The sequence below is a fragment of the Pteronotus mesoamericanus genome, unplaced genomic scaffold (assembly GCF_021234165.1).
Source record: "Pteronotus mesoamericanus isolate MK-2021 breed Mesoamerican mustached bat unplaced genomic scaffold, CSHL_Meso_final scaffold_85, whole genome shotgun sequence".
In the NCBI taxonomy this organism is placed as follows: Eukaryota; Metazoa; Chordata; class Mammalia; order Chiroptera; family Mormoopidae; genus Pteronotus; species Pteronotus mesoamericanus.
This window is the reverse complement of record NW_026555329.1, coordinates 10,160,419-10,178,172: the sequence shown is the minus strand read 5'-3', so window position 1 is coordinate 10,178,172 and position 17,754 is coordinate 10,160,419. Positions and strand designations below refer to the sequence as shown.

General features: G+C 36.2%; 1 protein-coding gene across 1 annotated transcript in view; it reads right to left on the bottom strand.

Annotated features, from left to right (window-relative positions):
* Window positions 1–17,754, bottom strand: part of CRPPA (CDP-L-ribitol pyrophosphorylase A) — a 197,143-nt gene that overhangs the window by 135,812 nt on the left and 43,577 nt on the right. Inside the window, exon 4 of the mRNA XM_054564164.1 lies at window positions 2,537–2,641. Within this exon, the coding sequence (XP_054420139.1) occupies window positions 2,537–2,641 (105 nt within the window). The remainder of the gene's footprint in view (window positions 1–2,536; window positions 2,642–17,754) is intronic.

Sequence of the window (17,754 nt, the reverse complement as noted above, 5' to 3'; positions counted from 1 at the left end):
ACAGAGATAGTTTTCTTCCAAATCCTAGGCCAGGGCTACCTCAGCTACTTCAAGGGGAGCACCAAAGAACACAAACACTGTCACACCTTCTCTGTGTTGCTCCATCTGTGTTGACACTCAGTATCGTAAATTAAAAGACTTTGTGGAGCCAAGTCCAGTTGGCTACATCTTACATGAGCTAAGTTACACTACAGTAAATGTTCTCCCATCTGTCACCTCACAAGAAAATGAACATGTAACTCTAATAATTAGAAGCTAGAAAACCTTAAATTTTAAATATATGGAACGTTTATTAGATACAAATTTAGATTTGGTGGACTATTTATTACATTTATTTCCATTTCATCAATTACATCTGTTGAAAATATTCTTATCTCTAGACTGGATAACTAGATGAAAACTTCTAAAAGAAATAATGCCACCACAGTGTATTTATGAGGTTAAAGCAAAAAGGCCAAAAGTGAGACTGTTTTTGTTTCTTTTGTTCTGAACACTTAGATCTTTAAAAAAAAAAACTGTAATTCACATCAAAAGGAATCCTCAGAAGTCATCTGTTCTAGTAGTATTGTGATGACTCAAACACTTCAGAAACTCTTTCTAAAGAAACATTTTCAGACAACGGGACACAGCTGACTGAATCTCTTAAATAACTGGCTATAAATCTTTTATAAATCTTTCAAGCCTTGAAGATGGTTTTGGCATTTAGAAACAAGATGCCTGTTCAATTAGGTCTGTACCGTGTAGTAAGGGACCAAATCGTTAACTATATTGGGGCCAAAACCGTGGTACAACTCTAAAGAAATGAAAGGTCTTCTGCAGCCTAGATGAGGTTTCACTGAAATAGTATGTGTTCACCCAGGCCTGGCAAGGCACTGCCACTCAGAGAAAGCAGGAGCCAGTACCTACCCCTGGGAGTCGGCCCTGGACTCCTCTGTGTCTGGCCACTCTTTGGGGAGGGGGCTGGCCATATGTGGGGATGCCCTCTACCCTGCATGGTGACCTGAAGAAACAGATGCTTCCTCCATGCCCCAGAGTACCTGCTGCAAGAAGGCTGGCATCGACTCTGAATGTTTACTTTTTACATTTACTTCTACCAAAAAAAAAATGTATGTGAAATACAAAATAATAACCGTCCTGGGATTTCTGGTGTCAGTGAGAGCAACTGTCCTAGTCATTCCTCACACCACCCGGGTGAACACGCTGACTGCGGAGAGGCAGGGAAGGCATCCTGGCTCTGGACTTCGGAATCTCCCCTTGCCTGACTCTTTTATGGTAGCGACATGCCTCTGTAAACATGTTTGTCGCTGTGTCAGGTTTCTGAATCATGTTCCAGGTACAGTTCTTGGCATTGCCACCTGAGTCCAGTACCAGTTTTAGAATAATTGTACTAAATCTTTCCTCGAATCCGAGTATTAAAAAACAGTTGCACCTTTGGAATTTTATAGAATTAGAACACTAAGGTCAAAGTGTGCATTCCATTGCTTTGGTTTAAAAGCAACTGAAATAATCTTTATCCACACAAAATAGTAAGACCATAAAATTAACTGAATTAGAAGCCCATAGGAAAGACAGCTCATACAATGTCATCAGAGGCTGCTAAATAGGTCTAAATAAACAGCTAGGAAAATATCAAAAAGGTAAAGATGGAAAATAATGAAAGACAGGAAGCAGAAGAAGGAAATAGGGAACCAGAAACAAATGCAATATTAGCAGTCAAAGTAATTTCACCTCACTTAACAGAATAAATATGGTACCTAAAAAGTCCTCATAATTGTCATGTGATAGACTTTTTGCCCAATCCATTGAATTATAAGCCTCTTCAGAATCCAAGATCCTGTTAATGTATGTCCCTATTCAAAAAACATTCATAAGCGGGGGCGGGGCTTCCCCTTCTCCCTCCCTGTTTGGAAAGTGATACTAGGAAGATGATCACCCTGGGCCTGTGAGTGTGTCACCCTTTGGCATGTAAAGGAGTTTCCTAGGGCTTTATAACTAGCTCAAACCGAGTGGCTTAAAACAACAGAAATGTCCTGCCCCACAGTACTGGGTCACAGCTGCGCAGATGTTCTTCCAACCCAGGGAAGCCAGGGCTCGCACACCAGGGCCACTGTGGAAAGCCGAGTCCCGTCCTCAAACCCAGTCAAGTGTAAGGCAACAGAGTGAAAGGATACATACAGAGGGCAAGAAAAAATGCTAATAAAACAGTCTTACTGGCTAAATGGAATTTGTTTGAATAAATTAGGTCAAAGGGAATTTTCTTATAACCTGCTATAGAAATGATACCATGCCTCGACAGCTCAGTGAAACTCTTTTAACTCCCTTAGTATATGCACACACACACACACACACACACACACACACACACACACACATATACACATTTTCTCCCAGAAGTACCGTTTCAGTATGAAATCAAGTATTTTTATACTACTTCTCCAATTTCTAAAGCCCTGGAAAGTGTTTGCGCTTGCAACATGTATCCTTAAGAATGACATAAGTATGGACAAAACCCAGAACAATGTACTACCTCCATTACCTTCCAGAGATCAGGGGATCCTTCCACGAGTTTGGCTTTAACGTGACAATATTTTAGAGCCAGGTGCAAACACTCCGTTCCAAATTCCAGGTCGTAGTCACTACACTGAGTGAAAAAAAGAAAAAGAGTTCACAAGTTAAAATATAATCTTAAGTGAAATTATGCATGATCATTGCACAGAGAAAAGGAAGAGCCCAGAGAACTCCCAAGCCCTTTAAATAGCTACTGATTATTCACGTTACACAATAATTTTCCCTATGCCCTAAATGCCAGGAGAAAACGGGAATGTTGCGATTAGAAGTCTCAAACTTCCTCTGTCGTTTCAGGTGTATTCAGATAAACGTAATACTTAATTTCCTTTACTCATAAGCTTCTTTTCCAAACATGTTTCTAAAATGCCCGAAGGAATGGCTGAGGATTACCATAGCATGCTTTGATTTAACAAAAATACATATTCATAAAACTTCAAATCCCCTCCCTTGTATTTATATCAATTTATATTTGTACATCATAACTCTCTTATTCATCTTAATATTTTGTTTTATTTTATTTTTTATTGTTGTTCAAGTACAGTTTTCTCCATTTCACCCTACCACTCTCCCCCCACCCCACCGACCCCCACCTCCCAGCCTCAGTCCTACCCCCCATTTGGTTTGTCCATATCCATATATCCTTTTTAAATGATTTCTATTTTGATGATGAAACTGTTTTGTAAAGGTCTCTCATAGGTTAGTAAAATATAAACATTTTTAAGCATATGAAAGCAGAACCATTAAAATGGCCAACAAAATACAAATCAGCTGAATAATGCTGTGTACCTATTAATGTCCAAGCTTTGTATTAAGTGCCAGCATGTAAATATAAATGAGACACTTATTGCGTTTTCAAGGAACTCAAGTCTAGAAGGGGAGGCTGATTTATAACAAATATTTTGCAACAGAATGTGATAGATGTAGCACTAGAAGAACTACAGAAGTAGGCCAGGAGACAGAATACTTAACACTATGGGAGGACTTCAGGGAGGCCTGGCAGAGGAAATGGTCCCTGATCAATGGTATGTGAGTGAGATGTAGGTATAGTAAACAGTTTTCTCTTTAACCCATGGTTAAATCCCAAAGATGACTAGCAATGGCACTTTTCCTGACTCTTTCCAGAGACAAGATATTGAACACACCTATGGACAGCCTTAAAAGTGCTCATGAAGTTCATACTGAGAGGAGCTCATACGAACAGTTATCTCCTTTCCATCCCAGCTGGTGGGGTAAGAATATTAGCTGATGCTGTGCTCCTACCAGTCACGTGATGTACCAGCCAAGATGGCAACAACCTATAAATTACATAAAGTCTTTAGGACTCCTGTTGCCAGGGTCAGTGGGAAGCATGGAAAATTATAGGTCAGGTATACACAAAATATAAATCAGAAATAGAGGCTAAGCAATTTGGCAGAAAGAGTAGTCTGAACTTGTTATTCATTGTATGGACTAATAATACAACTATTTATGGAACTTTTGTAATTTTTTGGCAATAAAACCTTGCTTTCACAATGAGTTCAAAAAATGAATGCTTACTGACAAATTAAATTCTGAACTTCTGTGTCTCAAGAACATTGAAATTGATTTCAGCTTTTGTCTAGGCTATGGAAAGTTGAAAAAAGTGATGCTCATTTCCGAACAAAAGAAAAAGCAGATAAACCGCATAAGCACAACTTTTCCTTGAACCAGAACTGAAGCCACAGGATAGTCAAGTGGCCTGAAATCTAACAAAGGCATCCCTCCCCCAAGGAGAGAGAGCATGCCATCACTGGCTCACGTAAGGCAGAACACAAAAGGGAATGACCCTGGATGCCGTACAGGCAGGTAAGATGAAATCAGCTACAAAATGTCTACAGTTTTCTAACTACTGAGCAGAAGCAACTAGGAGGATACAGGACCTCTGGGAGCCACAGGCACACTGGAGTTTATTCCCGCTTGCAGGCTCCCCTTCAGCATCCCACTACTGGGGGTCCATGCTGTAGCATAAAGGTGACTGTGATTAGATGTATATTCTAAACTAAGGCATTTTTAAGTTAAAAATAAAATGTCAATAGTGATTAGCTGAAATCAGAAAAAAATAATATATTAATACAAGACAGAGAGAAAAAAAGAGAAAAACAACAGATAGAACAAATAGAAAATAACCAGCAAGACGACAGGTTTTTATCAAGAGAGGTAATGAATGTGTAATTGCACAAAATGTCAACATTTATTATCCAGCATGGGAGTCACAGTGATACCACTAATCACATGAAACACAAACATACACACACTCACACACAGGTCCTGAGAACTTTATGCCTCCCCATACTTGAAGCCCAAGACAGTGACAGACAATGCTCTCCCCAGGCAGAAGTACTGAAGACACCATCATTAGCTGAGGTCCCCAAATATACAGCCTATCCTTGTCATGTTACAGTGAAGCTCACAGTCAACAAGCCACACCTTCAAAACCCAGCAAGTCCAAACAGTCTCCAACACACAAACTTAAACAGAAAGCCCAGAGTTAACTGAAACCCAAGGAAAAGCTCAAACATGAAAGATAAGTTAAAAAGGCAAAGAATATTTTGGAGGAACTAGAAATTATGCAGTTAAAAAAAACAATAAGGCCAGAATGAAAAAGTATTTATACTCATAAAGTAAGACAGAATACTGTTTAAGAGGATATATAGCTGCAAAATAGGAGAGAAAAGAATAACTGATGACAACCACAAAGTCCAATATGTTAAAAATAATAAGAAGAAAGAAAGAAAATAAAAGGAAAGAAGAGAAAAGGGTAGGACACAGAAACAACCAAATATTTTTTTAAACTGAAGTAATAAAGAACATGAGTTTTCAAATTAAATATTCTTTTGAAATAAAGAAGTTAATAGAGGAAAGTTCAATTAACAGAAAAAACAAGAAGTCTTATAAGGAAGCAGAAAACCAAATCAGCCGAAACTTCAACAATAAAAATCAGGAAAACAATGAAATGATTTCTTTATAATTTCAAAGGTAATTATTGTCAACATAAAACTATCCTCCCAGCAAAGTTTTATATCATTTTTGAGGATGGAATATGGATTTTTACAAACATGGAAGATCCCAACAGAATTTAAAGTTCTGTAGGTTCATTTTTATTTTGAGGTTTTTAATAGACTTTTGGGAGCAGGTTTAGGTTCATAGCATAATTGGGCAGAAGGTACAGGTATTTCCTATATATCCCCTACCTCTACATACTCACTGCCTCCCCCGCTATAAAAACCCTACACCAGCGTGGCACACTTACTAAACTTGATGAACTCACACCAGCAAATTATTATCACCCAAAGTCCACAGTTTACATTAGGGTTCACTCTTAGTGTTTCACATTCTATGGGTTGTCACAAACGTATAATGGTATATAGCCATCATTGCGGTATCATACAGAGCGTTTTCACTGTCTAAAAATCCTCTGTGCTCCCATTCATCCCCCTCCCTGCCCCCAATCCTCAGCAGGCACTGAGTGTTCTCCTACCTCCCTAGGAGATAGGGAGATAACTTTTTCAGAAGTTATATACTTGAAATCATACAAAAGTCTGTTCAGATTAGCTTCTTTTACTTAGCATAATGCATTTAAGGTTCCTGCGTGCCTTTTGTGTCTTGATGGATCATATTTTAGCACCAGGTAATATCCCATTGTCTGAATCTACCACAGTTCATGTATGTATTCACACACTGAAGGGCATTTTGGTTGCTTCCAAGTGCTAATAATTATGAAAAAAACTAGTCTGACTAGTCTGGACATTCATCTGTAAGTTTTTATGTGGACATAAGCTTTGAACTTATTTGGGCAAATATGAAGGAGTGAAATTGCTGGATCATACAATAAGAATACATTCACTTCTGTAAGAAACTGTCCCACACTCTTCCCAAATGGCTGTACCATTTTGCTTTTCCACCAGCAATGAATGAGAGTTCCTGTTACTTCACTTCCTCACCAGCATTAGGTGTTAGTGTTCTGGATTTTGGCCATTCTAATAGATGTGTAGCGATGTCTCATTTTTGTTATAGTTTCCATTTTCCTGGTGACATAAATGATGTGGAACATCTTTTCAAATGCTTATTTGCCATCTGTATATCTTATTTGGCCTAGTGTCTGCTCATGTCTTTTATCTATGAAAATTGAATTGTTCATTTTCTTGTTAAGTTCAAGAGTTCTTTGTATATTTTAGAGAACAATACTTTATCCCATATGTCTTCTGCAAATATATTCCTCAACTTGTAGCTTGTATTCTCATTCTCCTCAAAAATTCTTTTGCAGAGCAGAAATTTTTCACTTTAATGAAGTCCAGATTATAAATCCTTTCATAAACCATACCCTTTGGTGTTACATTTAAGAAGTTATTGCCATATCAAAGGTCATCGAGGTTTTCTCCTGTGGTATCTTCTACAGTATTTTAGTTTTATGTTTTACAGTTAGGTCTATGATCCATTTTAAGTGAATTTTTGTTAAGGGTGTAAAATCTGTGTCTAGATTATTTTTTTGCATGCGGATGTCCAGTTGTTTCAACACCATTTATTAAAAAAGGCTATCTATGTTCCATTGTATTGTCTTTGCTCTTTTATATGGATCTATTTCTCAGCTCTCTCTTCTGTCCCATTGTTTGATTTGTCTGTTCTTTTGCTGATATCACACTGTCTTGATTGCTGTGGCTTTACAGTTAAGTCTTCAAGTTGAGGAGCCTCAGTCTTCCAACATTTTCCTCCTCCTCCAACATTGTATTGGCTGTTCGGGGTTTTCTGCCCCTCCATATAAAATTTATCATTAGTTTATCAAAAGCTATAAGAATTGACATCTTTAAATTATTCAGTTCTCTTATCCATGAACATGGAATATCTCTCCATTTAGTCCTTTGATGTTGCCCATCAGAGTTTTGTAGTTTTCTCCATATAACCTTTGTACACATTTTGTCAGATTTACAACTAAGTATATAATTTTGGGAGTATTAATGGAAATGGTATTATGTTTTTAATTTTAAATCCCTCCTATTCATTGTTGTCCTATAGGAAAGCAATGGAGTGTTGTATATTAACCATGAATCCTGCAACATTTCTACAATCACTTATTAGTTCCAGTTTTTTGTCAATTATTCCAGCTTTTCTACATAGACAATTATGTCATCTGCAAAGGAAGTTTTATCACATCCTTCCCAAAACAGAATACTTTTTCTTTCTTGTCTTATTCATTAGCTAGGAATTCTAGTTAAAGGTTTTTAAAAAGTGGTGAAAAGGGACATTCTTGCCTTGTTCCTAATCTTAGTGTGAAGTGTCTAGTTTCTTATCATTAAGTATAAGGTTAGCTGAAGGTTTGTTTTTTTTTTTAAGATGGTCTTTATCAAGCTGAAAAAGTTTCCCTCTATCCCTAGTTTGCTGAGAGGTGTTTTTTTTTTTTTAATGAGTACTGAATTTTGTCAAATAATTTTTCTGCATCTATTGAAATGATCTTTTGATTTTTCTTCTTAGGCCTGTCAATGTGATGTATTGCAACAACTGATTTTTTTTAAGCTGAACTAACCTTAGATGCCTGGGAAAAAATCCCACTTGATTGAGTCTGTAATTCTTTACATACATTGTTGTATTCTATTTACTAATATAGAATTCTGTTGAGAAATTTCCATTTCCATTTATAAGATACTGGTATATAGTTTTCTATCTTTGTAGTGTTTTTGTCTGGTTTCGGTATTAGGCTGGCATAAGAATGAGTTAGGAAGTCCTCCCTCTGCTTCTATCTTCTAGAAAAGATTGTAGAGAATTGGTAAATTTCATAAATGTCTGTAAGAATTCACAAGTAAACCCCCCTGGGCTTGGTGCTTTCTATTTTAAAAAGTTATTATTGATTCAATTTGTTAATAGACATAGTCCTGTTGAGATTGTCTGTTCTTGTGTGTTTTGGAAGATTGTGTCTCTCAAGGAATTTAGTCCATTTTATCTAGGTTATTAAATTTGAGAATATAGATTTTTCATAATGTTCCTTCACTATTCTTTTAATATCCATTGATTCTGTAATAATGACCCTTTTTCATTTCTGGTATTATTAATTAGTGTCTTTTTTATTCTTAGTGTGGCCTGTTGATTTTATTAATCCTTTCAAAGACCAGATTTTAGTTTTGTTGATTTTGTCTAACTTTCTGTTTTCTATTTCACTGATTTCTGCTCCAACTTTTATTATTTCTTTTCACTGCTTACTTTAAAATTAATTTGCAAGGACTCATGGACAAAACCAAAGGGGAAGAGCTGAGGGAGGGAAGGAGGGAGGGGGCAAGGGAAAGTGGTGGTGGGGAGGCAGCGACAAATGTATTTAAAAAGTAAATAAATAAATAAATAAATGCTTGAAAAGAAATAAAATAAAATTAATTTGCTCTATCTTTTTCTAAGTTCCCAAAAAATAATGTTAGATTATTGGTTATATCTTTCTTCTTTTCTAATATATACATTCAATGCTATACTATTCATTTTAAGTATTGCTTTTGCTGTATCCCAAAATTGCAATAAGTTGTGTTTTCAATCCTATCGATTGCAAATAGTTTCAAAGTTTCTCTTGAGATGTATTCTTTGACCAATTTGTTATTTAGAGCTGTATTAGTTAATCTCCAGGTATTTAGGAATTTTCCATCTATCTTCCTGTTACTGATTTCCAGTTAAAGTCCACTGCAGTCTGAGAGGAGACATTATGTGATTTCTATTGGCTTAAATTTGTGGAAGTGTTGTTTTATGGCCCAAAACATGATCTATCTTGGTTAAGTTCCATTTGAACTCACAAAGAATGTGTATGCCAGTATTGTTGGATAAAGTGGTAGATAGATGTCAACTATAACCAGTTGATTGATGTTATTTTTGAGTTTAATTATGTCCTTACTGATCTTCTGCCTGCTGGATTTGTCCATTTCTAATAGTAGGGCATTAAAATATCCAACTACAATAATAAATTCATCCATCTCACCTTGCAGTTCTACCAGGTTTGCCTCATGTATTTGAAGTTTTGTTGTGAGGCACATAAAGGTTAAGGATTTTTACGTCTTCTATAGAATTGACTCTTTTATATAATATCCCTCTTCCTCCCTAAAAACTAATTTCTCTGAAGTCTGCTTTGTCTAAAATTAATATAACCACTTCTGTTATCTTTTGATTAGTATCATCAAAGTATATCTTCCTGATACCCTTTAATTTTAATCTGTATGTCTTTCTACTTAAAATGGATTTCTCGTAGGTATCACATATGTGGGTCTTGTTTTTAACCCACTCTGACAATGTCTGCCTTTAAATTAAAATACCAACATTTAAAGTAACTGATATAGTTAAATTAATATTTATCATATTTGTTACTTGTTTTTTTGTGCCTCCCTGTTCTTTGTTTCTGTTCTTTATCTACTTTTCCTGGGTTGAAGTGAGCACTTTATATAATTCTATTTTGCTTTTTTTCTTACTATACCAGATATACTTCCTTTTTTTTACTTTTATTAGTAATTGTCCTATGGTTTGCAATATACAGAAACCACTAATTCAAGTCTACTTTCAAATAACACTATACTACTTCATAGGTTGTAAAAGTGCCTTATAACAAAATATGCCTAATTCCTCCCTCCCTTGTATCAGTGCTGTCATTTATTTTACTTATACATAAGCAAAAATGTGTATATGTATACACATATAAGCATACATTAAATACTGTGTTGTTATTATTTTGAACAAACTGTTACCTGTGATATCTGTAAAAATAAGAAAACTAAAGCTTTTCTTGTACCTTAATTTCTTGTCCAACGTTCCTTCTTTCTTTATGTGAATCCAAGTTTCTGGTCTGCATCAGTTTCCTTCTCTCTAAATAACTTCTTTTTAACATTTTTGGAAGGCAGGTGTACTGGCAACAAATTTCCTCAATGATTATTTGAGAAAGTCTTATATTGCTTTTTTAGATATTAATTTTAAAGAGTAGAGAATTCTAAGCAGGTATTTTTTTTCTCTTTCTCTCTCAGCTGAATATTTCACTCCACTCTCTCTTCCTGCTATTGTGGTTTCTTAGGAGAAGAAGTACTCTTTGCTCTTCCATAGGTAAAGTGTTTTTCCTCTGGCTTTTTTCAAGATTATGACTCTTCAACTTTCTGCGGTTTAAATATCATATGCCCAGGTATACTTTATCTGGCATTTATCCTGCTTGCTGTTCACTGAGCTTCCTAAATCTGTGAATTTGGGGTCTGACACTAATCTGGGAAAATTCTCCATCTTTGTTGCTTCAAATGTTCTCTTCCTTTCTCTTTTTCTTCTCCTCAGATGTTGTACTTTTTGTAGTTGCCTCACAGTTGCTGGGTGTTTTCTTCTGGTTTTCTTTTTCCCCCAGGGTTTTTTTCTCTTTGCCTTTCAGTTTTGGAAGTTTCTACTGAGACATCCTCAAGCTCACAGATTTTTTTCTCAGCTTTGTCCAGTCTACTAATAAATCCAAATATAATTTCATTTCTTTTTCATTCCTAGCAGTTATGTTTTATTTCTTCTTCAAATTTCCATCTCTAATTACACTGCCCAACTATTGACATTATACTGGCTGAATTCAAGGTCCGCGTGTAAAGTTTCAAATACCCTAGCAGCTCCCTTGACTTTTACCTTCACTTAAATAACTAATTTCTGTAATCAAACCTGGAAACTTGGTTTCACCTCTACTGGTGGCTCCCCTAAAATTCTTAATTTCTATAACTCAGTCTCTGACCAGAGGTTTCAAGCATCATTTCTCTTACTCTCCCCTTGCATTATACTTGACCTGTTATCCCATCAAGGCAGCCAGTCCTGTAAAGCCTCCATTTACTCTTCATTAAAAAGCCTCCCTTTTCTTAGATTGCCTTTATCAGCCAGGAGACTATGGTTGAAGATGTGAAAAATTTTATTACTAATACCTCAACTGCCTGATCTCTTGTCCACTAGGTCTCCTTTATAAACTCCAATGACAAATCAATCTTGTAATCTCTTTTCTTATTTTATGATTTTTAGTTCCTATTTCATCAGTTATAATTTATGGTTTCAAGTAGCAAATCCACACAAGATTAGTTATCACAAAGTTTGCCCTACTTCCTTCACCCTATTTCAACTTCTTAAAGACAACCATTTTTCCTTCTGACTACACAGACAATCTCAGTGGCAGGCAGCAACAAACTTTTCTCGCTCACACAGCCATGAGATGGCTGAGGTGACACGTCTTTCCTAAATGTTTTCCTGAGTCCAAGCTGCTTGGCTGTGGGTTGGCTGCAGCAGCTCTGATCCGTGGATTGCACCCTGCAGGCCAAACTGGAAAGACAGCTACTACCCAGCGTGTTCTTTCCTTAGGGCAATAATAGAAGCGCAAGAGGGCACACTCAACAGCACAGGCACACTGAAGCCCCTCCCTATATCACTTCTGTTAAAATACCAAAACAAGTAGGAGGCCAGACTCAGAATCAAGGAGCAGGAAATTATACTTCACTTGCCAGGAGACCATGGCAAGGGTGCAAAGGTAGAGCACTATGAATGAAGATGAAGAATTGGATCAAATACTTTGCCTATCACATCACATCTCCCAATAACACACTGCAATGCTGCCTCTTTATTTTCAGAGTTGGGCATCATCTATGGAAGAAGGATGTGTCTTCTTCCCTCCCAGCCTCACCTCCATGCACACTAACATTTCCCATTCCCCATCTTTTCTATATCATAAATTTTGTTGAATCGATGTTAAGTATTTACATCATTGTCTATGCAAACACTACTCACTGCCAAGTCATATGTTATATAATTCCTTTCCTACACAGGTCTTTGTTACCCTAGAATTAGAACTTACCTTTTGTTTTAAGTGTTTAGTTTTCTATATACACATGACTCATTTGACAGCAAATACTTAGCTATTTGCCTAGATCTACTCTCAAGATGTTCAGACACATAAGGCATTTTGACAATTTAGTATGCCTGAATAAGTCACCTTTGGAGATTTCTGACCTTTTTGGCATGGCCTAGTTATCCTCTGCCAGCCACATAGATATTATCCTAAAAACTCCCAAATCATCATCCTAGGAATAATCGTCATCTCTCCCATCATGGATCTCTTATCTCCTGTATCTGCTATTATCTTTCCTAATTTGAGTCGCTAATTTTTGTGGAACAAATTCTCTAATAGCTTTCTGAGAAAGGAAGCAAAAGAGATAAGTTTTTAAAAACATTGTGTCGTGTTATTTCCTTGATATTTCCTTCCCTCTTTTTTTTTTTAATCTTTTGTTATAGTGTATGAGCTCTCTTTTACTGAACTTTTAATTTTCCATTCTTTCCTATAAGTTTTTGTTCTTTGGGGAAGGATTTCTCAAATTTATTTCTCATCCCAGATCTTCTTCCCTAAGTGTTTATTTGCTAGCATTTTGATCTTGCTTCACATTTCAAGTAACTTTTACCTCTGTATTGATACTAACTTTTTAAAAGTTTTGTTTTCCTGCATATTCACTACTCTTTCCATAATATTCTTTTCTATTTGTTTTGGTCTCTATTCTATAGTAAGTGCATTCTTTAGATGGCATAGTAATACTTGCCAGCTCATATTTCAGAGCAGAAGATCAACAAGCTGTGAAGCAATGAGTACAGTGGTGGGGTTTCTGCAGAGCGAGCTTTCCTGCAGGGTTATGGGGTTTAGATGTTTCCTGGGGAACTTCTGAGATGAGTATTTTTAGGTCATTCTTCTTAGACTGAATGGATTCTCCAAAAAAAACTCTTCCTATTTTTAGCCAGTAGGGAAAGCCAAGCACCTTAAAGCCGGCTGCTGAGTGGAGAACAGGTCATGGGGCTTCCCCACGCAGCAGGCAGTAGGCCGGTGGTGCATTTGTCAATGTCGAGGCAAGGCACTCGTTCCCTTGATTACACTCAACATTCTGCCCACACAGAGGGAGCACTTCTCGCCTACCTGCCTCTGTAGGTAGACAGGCAGGGTCACAAAGTAGAGAAGGTGATTTAAAGATCAGATGGCTTCTAAATAGTTTTCAGAAAACCACCTTATTTTGTCCCGTTTCACTCAGTTCTAGAGGTACCTGGTATTGCAAGATGCTGAACTTCTAGGAAATTCCACTGTAAGCAATTTTAAATTTTAGCTTTCCCTACAACTTCTTTATAATTCAGCCTTCTCAGATCTCATTTACCTGCTTCCCAGCTATTTGTTTGCCATTGCCCTCTTTCTTATTCTTATTTTTATGGGTCCATGTCATTTTTTTAATCCCTTTCTAATAGCCTTAATAAGGTTTGAGTAGTGAGTAAAATTAGATACACATTTAGTTGGTTATCTTTACCCAGAAATAGTAGTATGTGTGTTCTAATTTGATAAATAATTCCAAGTTGTCTTCCATAAAGGTGGTTTCAATTTATATTCCCATAAGCAGTGTATGAGAATGTAACATGATTGTTAACATCAAGTAAATGAATAGGACTCATAGGGACAGTAAAACCTCCGAAAAAAATATTTTTTGTATAATGTGGTTATTTTTCTTGGAAGATATTTCACAAGTTTCAGAGCTTTTATAATACACACAATAAAGTTAGGAACCATTGTTTTATGGTAATTATGCAATGGTCATGGCTACAAATAATCCGATTACATATCTATCCTTCCAGCTTTAACATCATTCACAGTATTATTTCTGCAAGGCAGCCTGGGAAGTTTGCCCAACAAAGAACAATATATACATTAGCGAAAAATTAAATCAAAGGCATGCATGCACACGTTTCCCACTCTGCAGTGATATATCCATCCTCAGAATGTTTCAAGTAGAAACAAAATAGACTATCTTACAATTAGGTAAACAATGAACACCTGCATTCAATTTATCATCGGAAAATCACACATGAAGCATTTTGCATACATTTACATTGTTTGAATTATGCAATGTATTTTAGAATGGCAGGAGAGACAGTTATCCAAGACACTTTGTTCTTGCAATATATAGGATCTTTTTATGAGTAAATAAATAATCTCGGCCTAAGCCTATATGAGACTCATCATAGAGACTCAGCCCTCACTCTTGAGGAAGCAATGTACAAGTGATCTGGCTAAGGACTAAATTTCTATGGGCATAAATTTTTAGATAAGTTTACACAGAATTGCATTCATGAAAAACTTTCAAACACCTTTCATGTGGGAAAAAAAAGCCATCAGTGTTTCACATTTTTGCTGGCCCTACCCAAGCAAAATCCAGTGTAAACTTCAAAGGAAAACATCATCCATATCTAGTAATACTAAACATTTTCTAGAGGATGATATTTCTTTTTCTACATGCAGATAATTAGGCAGGAAAGTAGCATGTTTTTAGCCACTTCTGTTGACTTTCACAGTCAAATATTGTCAAGCATAATTAAAAACTCAGAGTCTCACTGAAATATTTTACTCTTCTCTCTTATGTATCTTCTTTGAAAAAGTAAACTGATGAAAAGTTAGCAATGAAATTAAAAAGAAATTAAGATATTGGCCAAAAACACACTGAGTAGACACAATCTTGTCACAGTGTAAACTAAGGTAGAAACTAAAACCCTATGCACTACCCAACCCCAGAGAGAGGCAGCTTGAAATTCATGCACAGAGACCTGTCATAAAGCTCCCAAAAGATCATGGGGGTCTGAAATAAAGCCAGGAAACATAGAGAAGGGAGGGTCCAGAACCAGAAGTTATTTCGTCAGCAACAGGATTCATGATGGTTTCACCCAGGTTGGAAGATGTAGAAAAAAGAGCAGGTATATCGGTTAGGTTAATAGTGCCAGTTAGATTTACATTACCTGTAGGACATCTAATAAAAGTAGTCATAAAAATTGTAAATATGTGCCCAAAATGTATGGGATAAACATGAATAAGAACGATCAGAAAAGCTGGGGAACATCTATCTATTTACTAAGCAAATATTTACGGAAAGTTTGCCAGGCAGTACTCTAAGCACTCTAAGCATAGGTTGAATAAGACTGGAGGAAACCGTGCAAGTAAATGTAACATGAGAAGAGAGCAATACCAAATATGTATTCACAGACTAGGAGAAACTGAAGAGAAGAAACGACGATTTCATGAGATAAGCCTGATTTTTTTAAAGATTTTATTTATTTATTTTTAGAGAGAGGGGAAGGGAGGGAGAAAGAGAGGGAGAGAAACATCAATTGGCTGCCTCTTGCACACCTACTGGGGAGCTGGCCTGCAACCCAGGCATGTGCCCAACTGGGAATTGAACCAGTGACCTTCAGGTTTGCAGGACAGCACTTAAGTTCAGTGAAAGCAATTCAAATTGTAACAATCTGATTCTAACCTAAGTCAAACCATTATTTCAAGTCTTTTATTGACCAAAAATATAGTTTTAAAATTACCACACCTCTACACAAACAACATGCCAGTAGCCTCTTTCTGACCCACTCCTTATATTAATTTTAGTACCTTCAGCCTTTCTGGTTTTCTCATATTTCACATGATACTATCTTGCTTGTATGCTTTTCACTTTGTAATCTCATCAACAACTCATGATTTAAACATTGTCTATGGAACTCCGTGGCTGCTTTGTTTCATAAAAAACTCTGTTCTGTACAGTCTAAGTTTACATCCTTAAATCATGACACAAGTCACAACTAAGAGAGTGGGAATTAAATTTGCCTGAAAACTAAGCCATCAAGGTGAATACTAACTAAAAGCTGGAAAAGTAAGACCTGAAATCATAAAATCCCTGTAATAAAATACAGGCGGTAAGCTCCTTGACGTAGGTTTTGGCAATGATTATTTGAATCTGACTGCAAAAGGAAAAGCAACAAAAGCAAAAAAAAAAAAAAAAAAAAGTGGGATTGCAGCATACTAAAAAAAGCATCTGCACCAAAAAAAATAATAAATAAAGGAAACCATCAATAATCTGAAAGGCAAGATACCGAATGGAGAAAATATGTGCAAATCAAGTATCTGAGAAGGTGATTATATCCAAAATATATAAAGAACCCATACAACTCAACAGCAAAACAAACAATCCCATTTAAGAAATGGGCAGGTCTAAATAGACATTTTCCAAAGAAGACATGCAGATGGCCAACAAGTACATGGAAAGATGGTCAGAGTCATTAATGGTCAGGGAAATGCAAATCAAAATTACAATGAGATAGACCACCTCATACATGCCGTTAGAGTGGCAGGATGAACCCCGTAGCACAGACAGTCGTAGAATGGTAAGAAACTATTTAGGAGGATTGTTTGGGGACCCTGGGAGGTTAAACAGGAACACCTGGATTGCAATATTCCATCTATAGTAGTTAACATTCTATTTTCAGAAACTTAGTAGATCCCCTTAGTGACAAGGAATTATGATATTTTATTTGTTGCCAACAAAATTTTTTTGACAGGGATTACATTGAATCTGTATATTGCTTTGGGTAATATGGATTTCTTAATATTCATTCTTCCAATCCATGAAAACAGAATACTTTCTATTTATTTGTGTCTTCCTCAATTTCTTTCATTAACAACTTGTGGTTTTTAATATACAGGTCTTTCACCTCCTTGGTTAAATTTATTTCCAAGTATTTTATTATTTTTGATGTAATTATAAATAAAATTGTTTTATTTATATTTCTGATAATTTGCTATTTGTGTATAGAAACATAATAGATTTTTGGGTATTGATTTTATAACCTGCAACTTTATTGAATTTATGTGTTAGTTCTAACAGTTTCTTTTATGGAATCTTTAGGATATTCTATATATACACTATCATATCATCTGCAAATAGTGGCAATTTAACTTCTTCCGTTCTAATTTGGATACCTTTTATTTCTTTTTTTCAATTTAATACTTATGAATTACTTCTGAACTTTTGCATTTAATATTTTTGGACCATGGTTGGCCACAGGTAACTGCAACTGTGAAAAGCACAACCCAGATAAGGAGGGGCTGCTGGGCATTGCCGCTGTAGTGTAAGGCATGTCAGAACTCCTGCCCTTTTCCCTGCTTCTCCCTAAATGCCCTATGGCTCATTAATATCCATGCACAACACCATTTTTCCAGGGACTTGGGGTGATATTCAGTGACATCTTAGCCAAATGGGCAGGGCATCCTGAGGTAGCTACGTTCAATTTTAACTGAAACAAAGTGGCAGCTGTTTGGCATTAGAGGGAATTTTGAGCCTGTATTCCAATTCCACCAAGGGGAGAAACAAGCAAAAATCAAAG